The 15,812-nt window shown below is 41.4% G+C and overlaps 1 protein-coding gene across 1 annotated transcript in view; it reads left to right on the top strand.

The window, feature by feature from the left end:
* Window positions 1-15,812, top strand: part of Exoc2 (exocyst complex component 2) — a 160,023-nt gene that overhangs the window by 105,433 nt on the left and 38,778 nt on the right. Inside the window, exons 20-22 of the mRNA XM_021215509.2 lie at window positions 1,656-1,722; window positions 4,644-4,760; window positions 12,595-12,736. Of these exons, the coding sequence (XP_021071168.1) occupies window positions 1,656-1,722; window positions 4,644-4,760; window positions 12,595-12,736 (326 nt within the window). The remainder of the gene's footprint in view (window positions 1-1,655; window positions 1,723-4,643; window positions 4,761-12,594; window positions 12,737-15,812) is intronic.

The raw sequence follows: 15,812 nt of genomic DNA, 5'->3' as shown, positions 1-15,812 counted from the left end.
TAAAATTCATAAGAAAAAAACATAGTATCAGACTAAAGTGAATATATTTAGCAATTTGAGAATTTTTCTGTTTTCTGATAATTAACTTTTGCTCTTCAATATATAAAACTGTCACCTTCAGTGACCAAATTCATTTTTTTTTAATTTATATATATATATGTGCTCATGCCTGGTGTGCTTGCATGCGTGTGTGTGTGTGTGTGTGTGTGTGTGTGTGTGTGTGTGTGTGTGTGTGTAAGCCTGTAGGCACTTTGGGGACAGAAGTAGATGATGGGTGTTCTTCTCAGATATGCCTCTGCCATATTGAGGCAGGGTTGGTCTTTCGCTTGAACCCAGAGCTCGCTGACCAAGCTTGTCGAGCCAGCTCATGCCCACCAGTCAGGTGCTTAACGGTCAGGTGAGGTATACCTACCTGGTATTCACATGGGGCTAGAGATTTGATTCTGCTCCTTATAATCCGGCACAAGCACTGAACCCACACTCCCCAATTCCACATTTTTAATGCTTATAGGTCTTTGTTTTCTTTATTTTTTTCTTTACATTCTAGTCATTGTCCCCTACTCAGTCCCCACTTCCACAGTTCCTCATCACATTCCTCCTCCCCACTTGCCTCTGAGAGGGTACCCCCCTTCCACAGACCTCCCCCTTCCCTGGGCCCTCAAGTCTCATGAAGATTAAGCACATCTTCTCCCACTGAGGCCTGACCAGGCAGACCTCTGCTATATTTGTGCCAGGGGCCTTCACCTAGCCCCTGAATGCTCCTGATTGGAAGCCCCCTAGGCTTCTCTCTTGTCCTCCCCCTCCCCTACCTGAACTTGTTCCCCTTTTCCAGGTCTTCTTTGACTTGACTTTTTGTATGAGACTCAGCCCAACAGAATACTGTGTTACTATTCACAGCCTTGATTTCATTGATTAAATCAATCTTTTCTTGTTACTTTGTTAAAATTCCTGTTTCATACATTACTGGATTCTAAGGAGTATTGCAGGCATTTCTGAACTTTTTCTTCTGCTGTGTTTATTCAAATATACTTTATATCAGTTAGTGCTACTTTAATTACCATTTGTTTATATTTCAACTCTTTCCAGATTGGTATCTTTTTATTTTATATCTATTTTAGGTTATTATTTGCTATTTTATCATGTTAGACTTACATACGAATTCAAGTCAATCAAGTTAATGAAAAATTCTGTTAAGATGTTACTTATGATTCTATTAAATTGGTAATTAATTAATGGGTTAGTTAGGCTGTTCTCCCCTTAAATCTTATTATGTTTTTGATTGCTTTTGAGTTAGTTATAAACTAATTTCTTAGCTTAAGTAGGTTTCAAATCTGAAAGTGGGTTTCAAATCTTTCCCTGGAAATTCTGATAGGAAAAAACATTTTAGTTATATGAGTATTATTTGATTTTTTTGGCATTTAGAAGTTTATTTTTAAACATAAGGCAGTCAGTTGAGTATTGAGAATGCCCCCAAATAAGTTTTATATGGCTCAGAATAAAAAATAGTCCTTAGTGCTTTTTTTTTTATGATAGTAATAATTAAGTACAAAGAAAATCTACCGAGAGTTATACAGCCATTTTCATCAAAACATTTGGAGTCATTAGTTTTGTGTCAGTTTTAATTGTGACTGTTGTTTTGCCTCTTCTGCATTTAGTCTTTCTGGTGATGTTTCGTCTCCTGATTTGTTTGGAAGCATCCATGAAGACTTCAGTTTGACTTCAGTAAGTAAAATGGCAAGCACAGAGAGTGAAGTGCATCATGTTAAAGGGCATGGCTGTGGTAGTCCACCTAAGTCACATGAGCCAGAAGCACCTTCCCATGTTAAGATGGCCACTGGCCACTGCAGTATACTCTTGGACTATATTAAGATGTATAAAAATGTCTGTGTATTTAACACTGAAGAAAACTTTAGCTGGAGTTACATAAACAGACGCAATACACCACCTGCATCTTGAGTGTTAAAAGGTGCCTTGGCTGTTTCCTATTGCTGCAGAGTTGCCTGAATGGACTGGTGGGGAGCAGAAGGCATGACATTTCCTTACTGATGTTTGCCCCTTCAGCCTGCTTTTTTCCTCCCAGTCCCCTCTTTTATTTGAACATAGGTTATGTGACAAAGCCAAAACCAAATCCCTGTAAGCAATCTGATAGAGGCATTTTTTTCAATTGAGGTTCCTCTTCCCAGATAACTCTAACTTGTAGTAAACAAAAACAAACAAACAAACAACCACAAAACAGTAAGAACAAGGGGCAAGAGCTAAGGGAAGCCACAAAGTGGATTGAAACAGCTGTTCCATGTGACTCTAGGCAGAAAGTGGGGTAGAGGAGCTGGAGCTGAAGGAAGGAGCCTCTGCAGCTCAGACTGTACCAGCCACCTGTCCCAACCATGCTCTTGTTTTCTTTCTGATCTTTGTTCCCTTCCCAGCTCCCAGCAAACACTGTGTAATCCATCAGCCATGTCCCAGCTGATTTGTGTACACCCTGACTTGGAGGGCTACTCCAAGCCTCCCATCTTTCTCTAGAGTTAGAGAGGAGATGGTTCCATGTCCATCTCCCAAGAGGTGCGGAGGTGCACCAGGTTGTCAGCAGGCTCCCAGGGTTTTCACTTTCACTGCTCACAACAGCTTACCTCTCCACTCACTTCCCAGTTATGTTCGTTTGTTTCCAAAATCTGTGCCCGTGTTCCTCCCTAGTGGAGGGATCTCATCAAATCTGACTTGTCTTCTGAGAGGACCCAGATCCCCTCAGGGTTGTACTATCCAGAAGGAAATGGATAACACTGGAAAAGATCTAGATTCTGAGTCAGAAGACTTTTTATCCACAGTCTCAAGGGTTCACTGCTGCTGCTGACTAGGAGTACAGAGAAGTACTACCTAAGACTCATTCCTTCCTACAGGGACTATTATGGTCAAATGTACGTCTCTATACCAGGTACAAACAAACTTCAGATTAACCGTCTAAACTTCAGAATTAGATTCTTGTTACTCTGTTTTCTTCCCACTTTCATTTCATGTAATGTTCCATATAACATATATAAACAAAATGTACTTGCTGAGAGTTAGTCTTTAGATTACTGAAGTAGTTCTTCTCACTTTGAAGAGGGCCCATAAGTCTTGTAATGGGGAAACCAAGTCAGCACAGCTGGGGAACAGGGCAGGAAAGACTTGCACACTCAATCAACTAGAATAGAACAAAGTCTTAATCCTAAATGAAAGACTGGTAAAGGACGGGCTTGAAGCCACTTGAGACATCAAGGGGTTCAGCATGTTTGGAGTGGCTGCTGCAACGTCATTTACTTCCTGCACTATGAGAAGAATGTGTTATGATACAACAGAAGGTTGCAGAAGGGAAGATGGCCTCACATGCCCAGCTAGCTTATTTTCTCTGCCGTTCTGCCATGTATTCACTTTGGAAAAATAATGTCATATAGAATATGACTTCCTCTGGCCTTTTTTATATTCCATTTCCTATCTAAAATTTATTTCACGGCCCCTAGCAGCAGCCTTCTGTTTTTCTGGGTTATTTAATGGTGCTGAAGGCTTTATGTATGTCTGTTGATGACCAAAACTGGCAGTTAGTAGACTGCATTGTGCTGAAAATAATGATAGGCATTTGTAATGAAGTGAGATGTATAATTACCAGAAGATGGATTTGCTTGCTTATTGACTTTAGAGACTCTAGTTCATCCTTTAGTCCCCACACCTCAAAGAGCAGGAACCTCTGTTTTTCTGCATTTTCTCCCCTGGAGTACTTAACTGTAAGTTACTCTGATTCTGCACAGAAAGATTAACCAAGTGTGGGTGAGAACTGTTCCTGGAAAGTGGTTTTTGCCTTAGTTTTAGTCAAGGATCTCCACTGAAGGCCCTGGATGAGTCACTATTCCAGAGAATGCCTCCCACCTATAGGAGCGCAGGCCCAGGCTGCCCTGAAGTGAACCACAGCAGCAGCAGAGCAGGGGCCATTCCTAGAATTTTATTTACAGATAGAGTTCTTCTGAACTGTAAAAAGCCACTGTATTCATTAGACTACAATTATAGTCTAATAATTTTGTAAGGAAATGTTTAGGTGGACAGACTCTTGAAGACTGTAACAGCAGGAGGCAGTCTTCCCCTCCCCCTGTCTTTTGGGGAGGCTGGCATGGACTTGGGCTGGGACTGGGCCTCAGGACACTGGGCCAAGGAAGGAACAAGGAGCCCTTCAGATAGATAGTATGGCATTAAAATGTTCTCTCAAGTTGTGGACGATTCATAAACCATTTTCTAATAGTTCCTATACTTTATGTAGTTATTCATAATATCAACTTGTGTGGCCTTTGTGTACATAAAATGTTAAATGGAACATTTGACTCTTCTCTTTGGAGGATACTGGATGTAGGACACAGAACCTTGAGCATTCCAGAAAAGATTTCACTGTTGAGCTTCTACCCCAAATTCCTGTTTAAATCCTCAGTGTAAATGTAGTAACAGTTAGTGGAATTATATTATGTTTCTCTGTGTGTTAATTTTAGGAAATAGCCAAGAAAACCAAGGCATTGTGTATTGATGTTAAAGGGCAGAAGCCTATCACTGTACTTAATACAAGCTCAGGGTTTTCTCTTAAATTCGCCAGTACTGTCTAAGTTTGTTATGGTCTGTTTGAATTACAGGAGCAGAGGCTTTTGATAGTCCTGAGTAATTGCTGCTATTTAGAACGTCACACCTTCCTAAACATAGCAGAACATTTTGAAAAACACAACTTCCAGGGAATAGAAAAAATAACACAGGTACGTGCTTTGTCGTTAGTTGGCAAATCCAGTGCTTTGCCCCGTTATCTTCTCAGCACCTCTTACCTCCCTGTACCCCAGTTCCCCAGGCCCCACGCCCACTCTTCACCCTACCCATCTAAGAATGATTTCTTTCCTCACTTTAAATTGTTAATGTAACACTGCTTTTCTCAGGAACAAAACTTTCTGATGGTTTACTTAACCCTGTTCAAACCGCCTGTTCAAAAGTCAGGCAAGACAGTCAGGAGGAAAAAAGTCAGGCCTAAATCTCAGAGTCTTCCCCATTGACTCCTGATGAATTAAGCCTTGGGGCACTGCTGAGAGCAACTCTGATCCTAACTTCAAAGGATCACTTCCTGCTGATCCAACCTCTGCCTCTTGTCTTCTCTTCAGGACTGCAGCCCTCCCTTTTTAGTCTGCTTAAGCACATCCTGTTCTCTAGCTGCTGGCCCTTCCTTCCTTCCTGACCTAACTTTTGCTTGCTTTGCGCTCCGCCTGCTGGATGTAGGCAAAAATGTGCATGTGCATGCAGATCAGTGGAGCCAGTTTTGTGCTTTAGAATGTTCGCTGTCTTGTTTATAGTTTTTCAAATAAGCAGAAAGGGAGGGGAAAAAAAAAGAAGTTCCTTGTTGCTAAAGGTTGGCTAGTTCCTGAGCAAAGTTTATCAGATTTCTGGGTAAAACAGCCACTGTCTAATGCCAGCACACTTTTCTCAGTGAAGAAAAGAAGAAAGATAATCATCTTGTTAATCATATAATCAGAGTTTACTCTCAGTGGACGATCTACTTTTTATAAATGATGCTTCCAGTTCATAGACCGGCTTGGGTTTTTTTTATAAATGAAAATGTCAGAGTGGGTGGCTCTGTCTTGTTTTCCTGCCTTGTGTAAAGATTAATCATCCTGCTGATAAATGTTGTGACTTGAGGCTTTGAGGTCGAGTGTCTAGTTTATTTCCAGAAAGCTTTCATGTTCATAATTACAAGATCTGTGCAAGGGGAGGAGGCGCTTTGTTTTTATTCAGTCAAATCGTAACGTGACTGTATGTACATATGAAGAACTTTATCGTTTTTGTCCTTGATGATGTGTGACATCATTGAGAATTACATATGAAAGAAGCAATGTTTAACATTTAAGTTTTTGTGAAATAATAAGCAGAAATTATGTTGTTTTACTTTATACTATTAAGAAGCAAAATGAAACTAATATAAAGGAAGGTTTTTGATGTCTTTTCCATTCTTTGTCTGAATCACAAAGAAAGACAATATGAAGGCCCAGAATAAGTGTTAGGATAGCGCAGAATAAGCAGTAGGTTTTTTGACCACTCAGCAATATGAGCTTTAAAAAATTATTCCTTGAGTGTCTTGAAACTATTCAGTTGTGGCTGCAGTGACTAGAGAAAAGCGATGTGGACCGCAGCACACTCGCTTGCTATACTGTGTGCCGTGTGCCGAAGCTCTTATTTTCATGGTGTCAAGCAAGAAAAACCCACTTGCTCTGAAGAAAAAATAGGTCACTCATAGCCCTTATTTTTCACAGTTCATGATATACTCAAGGAAATGAAACTAATTAATTAATGTGTGTCATTTTAACATGCGACACTGAGTGGTGATTCTCTAGATAAGAATACCCTGTAAGGTTCCACCTTAAAGCAGACCTCTTGAGGGACTCACAGGCCTCTGTAACTTCTGAGACACAGGCAGCAAGTGCTGTGTGCCTAGAAAGTTCCACCTACTCATCCATTTTCTTGTTGTATTTATTAAAGACCTAATTACACATATGTGCACACACACACACACACACTTGACTTTTAATTGGTTCTTTGTGAGTTTCACATCACACTCTCTGGTCCCACTCACCTCCCATCCCAGCATGTCTGCCCTTTGCTCTTGCAATCTACCTCCCCCCCTCCAAAAATACACACAAACAAATAAACAAACAAAAGCAAAGCATAAAAAACTATCTCGTCATGGAAGGATGAAAATGTCACAATGTGTGCCATGGTATACTGCCTCTGTCCACACACTTTTCACTTACAAATGTTCATTGCAATGACCTAACTATATTTTTGAAAAGGAGAAATAAAAATCAAAGTCATCTTTAATGTACTAGACTAAGTATTTATTTAATAAGACATATTACTTCTGACTTGTCCCATCACCCCCATAGTAAGCCTAGACCTGTCCCTAATCACCCCCATTCACACACAGTGGATCCATATCTCGTCACTACCCGGCGCTGATGAGTTCTCATTGACCTCACATGGGACCCCAAGATTTGTAAGCTCCTGGTAATACATACCCATGTTGCTTTGTCGGGGGGCTGATCACATTGTGTTTTGATCATCGTTTCCCAGCATAATTTTTAATTGTAAAATATCCATCTGTATACTTTAATTTGCATGGAAAATGACTGCTCTTACATTTTTATTGCCTGTGTTGTAGAAGAAATAGCTAGGAAGCATATAGAGACCAAGCGAGACACAGGTTTGTTCTGAGGATGGAGACCAAATATACAACACAGATCAAACTCCTCAGGAACATTTGTTGAGAATATCAGATCTGTGTGGAGGATAAGCCTTAGCATGTTATTTTGTTTTTGTTGTGGTAGCTATAAAGATGTAATTCCAGGGACTTTGGGCGGGGGGGGGGGAGAACGGGACATGCATATGTTAGATGCAATCAATCTTAAGGAAACAAAGCTATACAACTGATTTACTATTTGTATAATTAAAGATTCTTCCTGACTGGAGAATGCAGACATTGATCAAGTATTAAATGCATTATTAAACTTTTATTTAAGCTCCTAACCAGAAATTTCACTCAGGAGGGTAAGGGGACAGTTTCTTTTCATCACAGATGTAGGCAAACCTTTTATATCTAGCAACCAATTTAAAGTATTTCTGATGACTTGAACCATAGTTATTAGATGGAATGTAGTTCATTCTTTTTAGCTTAACTGAGTATGCTTCTTAGATCTTGAAGCATTTGAATTTATTGATGAATTTATGAATGGCTGCAGCCGTGTTTCCTTCCTGCTATGTTATCTGTGGCTCTGCTTGTTTCGTCTTCCTCATTTCTTCATCAGACTACATTAATTAAAATTTGCTAAGGAGGTATTTTTAATGTTTTATTGATTCTTTGTGAATTTCATATCATGCACTCTAATCCCTCTCAGTTCCCTGCCCCTTTATATCTGCCCTCCACCCCAAAGAAAACCAAACCAAACCAAACTAAAACAACAACAAAACATCTTGTCATGGAAGCTGTAGTATGTCACAGTGTGTGTCATATGGTACACCCTTTTGTCTCTACATTTTACCTTGCAAATGTTTGTTGTACTCAGTCATTGGTCTGATTTGAGGCCTCTGGCTTTTGCTACACTATCAATCCTGGATCCTCACTAGGATTCCTCTCCAATATCCTGTTGTTGCCCCTGTGTCGTGGAGATCTTGGAGATTTGGATCTGCCAGACCAGCTCCTTCATCAGCTCCAGCAGTTCATAAATGGGGTAGATCTTGGAGTGGGAACTAAAAGCTCTAGATATAGGCTTGAGTGGTAACTAAGTTGGTCAGCACACCAGCTCTCCTGCACCCACGCCACCAAGGCGAGCTCTTCAGTGCTGTCCTGGCTAGCTCACCCATAACTGGCCTGGGACAGGGTCAGCTCTCCAACATGCCACTGGGGCCAGTTCTACTCTCTTGCCCAGTGAGGTGCAGATCCTGCTCTCCTGAATGCTACAGCTGGTGAGGGACAGTCCCAGCTCTCCTGTTCTCATGACCCCAGAGCCAGCTCTCCCACCTGTCACAGGCTAACCCTAACCCTAAGTGCTACAGCCAGTGAGAGACAGGGCTAGCTCTCACAAAGCCATACTCCCAGAGCTAGCTCTCCCATGCTGTCCAGGTGAAGGGCCTAGGCTCAGATAGTTGCACAGGTTCTTCATATTTACCCCTTTGTTAGTCCCACCTTTCTCCACAGTGTAGGAACCTCTCCCTCAGCTTCACTTCCTCTCGTATCTCTCCATCTTTCTCATCTCACTATCACATGTTCACTTTTTGCAGTGGCACCCATGGTGGATGCTTGCTTGGGTGCCTTTCTTCTGGCCACCCTGGGACTGGTGCTTGGGTATCTTTGTTGAATTATTTTTGTGCAACAAATTATTTTTAAGTTTGAAGTGTCAAACTGCTGTATCCTCTCCAACTGAGGCCAGACACAACAGCCCAGTTAGGCAAATGGGATCCATAGACAGGCAACAGGCAAATGGGATCCATAGACAGGCAACAGCTTTAGGGACAGCCCCTGCGCTAGTTGTTGGGGGACCTACATGAAGACCAAACTGCATATCTGCTACATATGTGTGGGGGTGCAGGTGCAGCCCATGTATACTCTTTGGTTGGTGGTTCAGCCTTTGAGAGCCTCGAGGGTCCAGGTTAGTTGGCTGTGTCGGTCTTCCTGTGGAGTTATTATCCCCTGCTCGGCCTGCAGCCTTTCCCCCAACTTTTCCATAAGACTTCCCAAACTCTATCTAATGTTTAGTTGTGGTCCTCTGTATCTGTTTTGGTCAACTGCTGGGTGAGCCTCTCAGAGGACAGTTATGCTAGGCTCCTATCTGCAAGCATAGAGAGTATCATTAATAGTGTCAGGGATTGGTGCTTGCCATGGAATGGGTCTCTCAAGTTGGAAATGGTTATTTGTTAGCCATTCCCTCAGTCTCTGCTCCATCTTTGTCACTGCATTTCTTGGAGACAGAACAAATCTGGGGTCAAAAGTTCTGTGAATGGGTTGGTGTCCTTATCCTTATCTATCAGGGTGGGGGTCCTGCCTGGCTACAGGAGGTGACCACTTGAGGTTCCATATTCCTACTGCTAGGAGTCTCAGATAAGTTACCCCCATAGACTCTCTGGAGCCTGTCCCATCCCATGTCTTGGCACATCCTAGAGATGTTACCACCACCTCCACCACCACCACCACCACCACCACCACCACCACCACCACCACCTCGGTACCAGCTGAGACAATTTCCATTCATTCTTCTGACCCTCTGGCCCTCTTCCCTGTCTGTCCCCACACCTGATCCTGTAAAGCCCCATTCCTCTCCCATCCCTCTCCCACCACTTTCCTCCTTCCATCTGCCTCCTATGACTATTTTCTTCCCTTTCCTTTCTATTATTGGTAATCTTTTATAATTATTTTTAGGGGTAAGTGTGCAGAAATGTATGTTGTATGTTCATATGTGTACAGTTGTGGGTGTGCAGGTGTACATGTAGAGGCCAGGGTCCATTTAAATATCATTCTCTATGAGCTGTCCACTTGGAGTTTTGAGACAAAGTCTCATACCAGCAGTGTCCAGGTGTCTGCCTCTGTCTACCTCCCCGGAATGGGATTACAAGTGTGTGTCACCACAGCTGTCTTTTTATGGTCTGGCTCTTGGTCATGAGTGGCTTTTTAAGATTGGCCTTGGCAGGAATTTTCCTTTCTCCCTTTCCTTCCCTTCCTTCCTTCAAGCTCTCCTTTCCTCCATTCCTACCTCCTTTCCTGTCACCCCCCCCCCAGCCCATGTTGTTTATTCACTACCAGGTATTCAACCCAGGACTTTGCACATACTAGGAAAGTGTTATTCCACTGAGCTACATCCCACATTTTATTTTTCAAGGAACTTACATACTTTAAAATGCTCATTTGGCATTAGTGATTTTCTTTAATATCATCTTTTTAAAAAACTGACTTTGTTCCCTTCCACATTAATTTTCTATTGTATTAGCTGCTTGAAGGAGTTTAAAACATTAATTCTAAGTCTTCTTTTAAACTTCTCTTCTTAAACATCCGAAGCTCAGTGTTTCTTTACTCACTGTCTTATCTCCACAAAAGTTTAGATATGCTGCATTTTCATTGTCAGCCTCTTTTGCTTAAGAATTTTTTGTTGTGGGGTAGGGCAGGGTTTACTAAGGGAAGTCCTCTTGTATGCTCTACCACTGAACTGTATTCATGTCCTATGTTAAGAATACTTAAAAGAGTCTTTGGAACTGCAGAGCAGTTAAGAACACTTGCTGTTATTACAGAGAACATTGGTGTGCCAGAACCTGTAAGGCAGCTCACAACCGTCTGTACTACTAGTTCCAGAAGATCTGATGTCCTCTTCTGGCCTCCACAAGCCCCTCCATACAAGTGGTACACATACATACATACATACATACATACATACATACATACATACAGGCAAAAACACAAAACAAAAACCTTTGAAAAGAATATTTACTTGGAAGTTATATTTCATATTTCTAGGGTGGTTCTAGTCTGTTAGGTGTATTTTGTAGGCACTAGGCATGAAGTAGAATGGGAAAGAACTTGAATTTCATTTTCTTCCACTATTTCCCTCACCTGTTCATCTTCCTCATTCTGATTGTTTGACTTAAGTCACAAATACAGGCAATTCATTCTTTGAATCTTTTCATAAGCATATGTATGTTGTCTGAACTTAGGTAAGGAATTAACATGGCTCTGAGGTTGAGTTCCTGTAGATACTGTTGCAGTGATCTCAAGTTTTGAGGTGACATTTCAGAACTCATACTGATCCTTTATTCTCTGTAGGTTTTATGACTTTCTTCTGGGCAAGTGAAGCCCACCCCCTAATTCAGTTAGAAGCTGGGAACTCTTATGTATGTACCTGGATATGTACAGCATTGTCCGTCTAACCTGGCACTTAGTTACCCACTACAGCTCAAACTCTGGTTCAGAGCCAGTAAAATTTCTTCTTTTGTTTACTGTTGGCTTTTCTCTCTTGTTCATGTATGTCCACTTAAATTTCTATAGGTTTGTGTTATAAGGCCTCCTAGAGCTAGTCTATCTTCCCTGTTTCTAACTTAAGCTTTAGATTTCTGTCATGTTTCTTTGTGCTTTGAAAGACAGCCTGCCTTTCAATTCTATATCCTGCCGTCATAGACTCATGTCCTATGATCTACTCTCACTCCCTTCTGAAGAGTTTTCACTGAATTCTGTTCCTGCTCTTGCTCCCACCATTGTTTAGTGTGTGCTTTGGTTCCCAGCAGGTGCATGCCTTAGATGCCGCATTCTACTTTCCTGTCAGCTTCTTGAAGTTCATCCCTAGTGTTCAAGAAGCCTGTGCCCCTAAGTAAATGTTGTGAAAAAAGACTGGCCATGCTCCACTACACATACCCTGAGCTAGCACACTGATGGTGTCAAAAGGCACTTAGTCACTTGAGTGCTGCCAAGACCAAGGCCCCTCCTATAAGGCTGATACCAACACCTGTTTGTTGTGTCAATAGTGCCAGTAGGAGCCACAGTTGGCCTATGCTGAGCTGTGCCTAGATTTGGGCCTGTAGTACTCACACCAGGATTCTCTAGTAATGTCTTTGATGTATTGTTTGAACCATGAAAGAGCTGTTTTCTGCCTGGAGTGACTGTAGGACAAACTCAGACTGCTCAGCACTGAGACAATCTCAGTCATACAGACATGTGATTAGAAGATGCCAGAGTAGCCACAGGCAGGTTGTTAGAACAGAGTGCCGTTGGATGACATTACTGATGTGGAACACTGAAGTTGGTGTCCTTTTGTTTGTCTTCGACTATTAAATATTTATACTGCCAGTTTGGTCTTTCTACAGAAAAAAGTTTAAAGGATTTTGAAAGACATAGCTGGGACTTATTTCTTGCTGTGTAATTCATACTAATAGTTCTCTTTATTACTGACATAGATAAGATAGAAAACCTGAACTATGTAGAAAAATTCTTTTTAAAATGTAATAATTATATACTTGCATTATTTTATTTCTTCTCCACTCTTAACTTGGCATTTTTTAACCCCATGTTTTGTGTTGTAGGTTAGCATGGCATCACTGAAAGAACTGGATCAACGTCTCTTTGAAAATTACATTGAGCTAAAAGCAGATCCCATTGTTGGATCCTTGGAACCTGGGATCTACGCAGGCTATTTTGATTGGAAAGACTGCCTGCCCCCGGCAGGTAAGTCTAGGAGCATTCTCTGCTGCTCCAAATGGTGATAAGTATAGATAGGTTTCTGTGAAACAAGATGTACTTAAACTATTTTTCTTTATATTCATTCTTTTCTCTTCTTACCAAAGACACGACCTTATTTTTACTTGTTATTTTTACTTACTGCTTTAAATCATTTTTTAAACTATTTTTTTCCTTTTTTAAAATTTATTCTTTTCTCATATTTTACATCCCGATTGCAGTTTCTCCTCCTCCTACCTCTAGTCTTCCCTCCAGCACACCTCACCTTTCCCTCAGATCCATCCTTCCTCCACCTCCCCTCAGGAAGAAGCAGGCCTCCCAGGAACATCGACCAAACTTAGCATGACAAGCTACAGGAAAACCAGGCACAGGTCCTCACATCAAGGCCGGACAAGGCAACCCAGTAGGAAAAAAAAGGGTCACAAAAGCAGGCTAAAGAGTAAGAGACAGTTCCCAACCCCACTGTTGGGAGTCCCACAAGAACACCAAGCTACACAACCATAACATGTTTGCAGAGGGCCTAGCTCAGATCCATGCAGGCTCCCTGAGTTCCTTGACACCCACCCACCTCTCATGAATTCTGGTCAGTTGATTCTGTGAGCCAGGTTCTTGTGGTGTCCTTCACCCCTCTGGCTCCTAGAATCCTTCCTCCCTCTCCTCGTAAGGTCTCTCTGAGCTCCACCTAATATTTGGCTATGGATTCTGCATCTGCACCCATCAGTTGCTAGATTAAATCTCTCTAATGACAAATATGCTAGGCTTCAGTTCCAGCATATCCTGCAGACAGGACCAACTGTAGGTTGAAGGATTTGTGGCTGGGTTGGTTACCCAATCCCTCTACTTGAGGCCTAAGCTGGTTAAAGAAGATAGTCAGTTCAAGGTACCTTGTCCCCTATTACTAGGAGTCTTTGCTAGGGTCACCCTCATAGATTTCATGGAGTTTCCATTGCACCAGATTTCTACCTCACCCCTGACATACCCCCAGTTCCAGACATCTCCCAATATTCTCTCCCCCATCCTCCCGCTTGTTCCCATCCATACCCACCCCCAGTCCACTCACAAAATCTGTTCTATTTCCTCTTCCCAGGGAGATCCTTGTAGAACCACTTAAGCCTTCCTTGTTGCTTAGCCTTTCTGTGTCTCTGGATTGTAGCACGCTTATCCTTTTCTTTACAGTTAATATCCACTTACAAGTGAGTACATGCCATGTTTGTCTTTCTGGGTCTGGGTTACCTCATTAAGGATGTATTTTTTTCTAGTTTATTCATTTGTTTGCAAATTTCATGATGTCATTTTTTAACAGCTGAGTAATATTCTCTTATGTAAATGTACCACATTTTCTTTATCCATTTTTCTGTTGAGGGACATCTAGATTGTTTCCAGTTTCTGGCTATTACAAATAAAGCTTCTATGAACATAGTTGAGCAAGTGTCATTGTAGTGGAATGGAGTGTCCTTTGTGTATATGCCCAGGAGTCCTGAGTATATAACTGGGTCCTGAGGTTGATGGATTCCCAATTTTCTGAGGAAACACTATATTGATTTCCATAATGTCTATACAAGCTTGCACTTCACCACAAGCAATGGAGGAGTCTTCTCATTGCTCCACATCCTTGCCAGCATGAGCTATCACTTGCTTTTGATTTTAGCCATTTTGAGGGGAGTAAGATGGAATCTCAGAGTCGTTTTGATTTGCTTTTCCCTGGTGGCTAAGGAAACATTTCTTTTAAGTGTTTCTCGGCCGTTTGAGATTCTTCTGTTGAGAATTCTCTGTGTAGATCTTTACCCCATATTTTAATTGGATTATTTGGATTTGGGGTATCTAGTCTCTTGAGTTTTTTATATATTTCAAGTATTAGACTTCTATCAGATGTGGAGATGTGGAGATGGTAAACTTTTTTTTTCATTTTGTAGGCTGCCACTTTGGGCTATCAGTGGTCTGTTTTAGAAAGTTGTCTCTATAGGAAGATTTTCATGGACCACCAGCTATTTAAATAATGACACCAAGTCTTTTTAATATATTAATGCTTAGGCTTTTTAGCTAGGGCAATGTCCCAGCCAGCTATCTAAACTTAACATAACTAACTAGCCTACAACTCTCAATGTGGCCAGCGTTTTACCTCTCTGTACCTGTTCACAATGGTCCACTTCCCCACCGTATCCCACTGGCAGATCTTCTGCACCTGCCTTCTTCTCCCAGAGACCCTCTCTCTTCCTGTAAGTTTGGCTCTCTGCCAGTACAGCAATCAACAGTTGACAATACAAAGACACACCTTCATACAATGTACCCCAACATGTGTCCTGTGCCAGTTCATTCAAATCTATTCCTCACTTTTTATATATCAGGTTCAGTGTATCAGGTTTTATGTGAGGCCATTGATCCACTTGGACTTGAGTTTATGGGCAGTGATAAAAATATACTCAACAGATATTTATAGAACATTTTACCCAAATACAAAATAATATACCTTCTTTTCAGTGCCTCATAGAACTTTCTCTAAAACTGACCACATACTCAGCCACAAAGCAAGCCTCAATAGATAATTGAAATAACTCCCTGTATTTTATCAGACCACCACAGACTAACACTTGATATCAGTAACAGAAACAATACAAAGCTTACAAATTCATGGAAACTGAGCAACTTTCTGCTGAATGAAAAATGGGTCAGACAGAAATAAAGAAATTAATGGCTTTCTAGAATTCAATGAAAATGAATACACAGCATCACTAGACTTATGGTACACCACACTGTGGGAGAAAAGTGTTCCTGAAAGGAAAGTTCCTAGCACTAAGTGCCTGCATAGAAAAACAATTGGATAGATCTTATACTAGCAACTTCATCACACACCTGAATGCTCTAGAACAAAAAGAAATAGGCACACCCAAGAGGAGTAGATGACAAGAAATAATCAACTGAGGCTGAAGTCAATGATGGCACAAGCCTTTAATCCCAGCACTCAGGAAGCAGAGGCAGGCAGATTTCTGAGTTCGAGGCCAGCCTGGTCTACAAAGTGAGTTCCAGGACAGCCAAGGCTACACAGAGAAACCCTGCCTTGAGAAAC

Source organism: Mus pahari, chromosome 16 (genome assembly GCF_900095145.1).
Source record: "Mus pahari chromosome 16, PAHARI_EIJ_v1.1, whole genome shotgun sequence".
Taxonomy (NCBI): domain Eukaryota; kingdom Metazoa; phylum Chordata; class Mammalia; order Rodentia; family Muridae; genus Mus; species Mus pahari.
Note: the sequence above shows the minus strand (reverse complement) of the source record. Positions and strands in the feature narration are given on the sequence as shown.